Raw genomic sequence first — 1,081 nt, forward strand, 5'->3', positions numbered from 1 at the left:
ACACACATAAAGCATATGTAGTAAGAACAAACGTTGAAGGTTGGAGCTGAGCAGCATAAACAAAATAGGGAAGCTGGAATGACGCTTTGCTGCCTCCTATTGAACTGGCTGGCAAAAGCACAAATATAAAATAACACTGGCCATATGCTTTAAATAGGACTCTGTGGCATCATTTTTTTCTGCTGTGCTAGTTACAGATTTGGGACACAGCAGGTCAGGAGCGCTTCAGGAAGAGCATGGTGGAGCACTACTACCGCAGCGTCCACGCTGTCATCTTTGTGTACGACGTGACCAGCCTTTCTTCCTTCGAGAGCATCCCTGAGTGGATTCAGGAGTGTAGCCGGCACTCCGTGGGGCCCCTTGTGCCCCGCATCATGGTAGGAAACAAGTGTGACCTGAGGGACCGCCGGGAGGTTCCCACATCAGCCGCACAGTGTCTCGCTGACAGCTACAACTTCCCACTGTTTGAGACTTCAGCCAAGGACCCATCTGAAAAGGAAAACGTGGATGCTATCTTTCTGACTTTAGCTTACAGACTGAAGAGCCACAAACCCCTGAGACTAAAGCAACCCAGTGAGAGCAATTTGAGGCAAATGTGGAACCAGAGAGAGCGGGAAGCAGCAACTTGTCAATGCTGAGGTCACCTACATCCTCCATGGATGTACTTGGATTATTTAATACTATAATGGCAGTCCTTCAGGAGTGCGCTGAGAAAAGCAGATTTCAACAACACGAGGCTTAAAATTTACAAAGCACTCTCAAATCAGTTAGCTAGAAATGATAGAAGCTTGGTAAGATTTTACAATTTTCCCTGCCTGGTATGAGGCACAGCTAAATTAAATAAACAAGTCCGTAAAATGCATGAATGCATATGGAGGTATGCTGAGTATTTGTAGCCCAAACTGCACTTCGATCGCCGAGTCTGCAAACTGAAGATTGCAGAGCGCACTTTAGTGGATGCATGATCATAAATGATATGCAGCCGTCGCCAGTACAGCAACATTACTGCACTACAATGTATCTGCAGCTCTCAATGCAATTAAAAGACAAACTTAATGAAGAGAAAATTTGATTTTTTTTT

At 45.1% G+C, this 1,081-nt stretch overlaps 1 protein-coding gene across 2 annotated transcripts in view; it reads left to right on the forward strand.

The window, feature by feature from the left end:
* Positions 1-1,075, forward strand: part of LOC102213100 (ras-related protein Rab-33B) — a 3,291-nt gene extending 2,216 nt beyond the window's left edge. The window contains exon 2 of one of the 2 annotated variants that reach the window (XM_005733833.1): positions 192-1,075. In XM_005733833.1, coding sequence (XP_005733890.1) covers positions 192-638 — 447 coding nt within the window. In that variant the 3' untranslated portion in view covers positions 639-1,075. The remainder of the gene's footprint in view (positions 1-191) is intronic. The other variant, XM_005733834.1, reaches the window with a different exon arrangement.
* Positions 1,076-1,081: the final 6 nt, after the last annotated feature.

Source organism: Pundamilia nyererei, unplaced genomic scaffold (assembly GCF_000239375.1).
Source record: "Pundamilia nyererei isolate P.nyererei 1_Seehausen unplaced genomic scaffold, PunNye1.0 scaffold00055, whole genome shotgun sequence".
Taxonomy (NCBI): Eukaryota; Metazoa; Chordata; class Actinopteri; order Cichliformes; family Cichlidae; genus Pundamilia; species Pundamilia nyererei.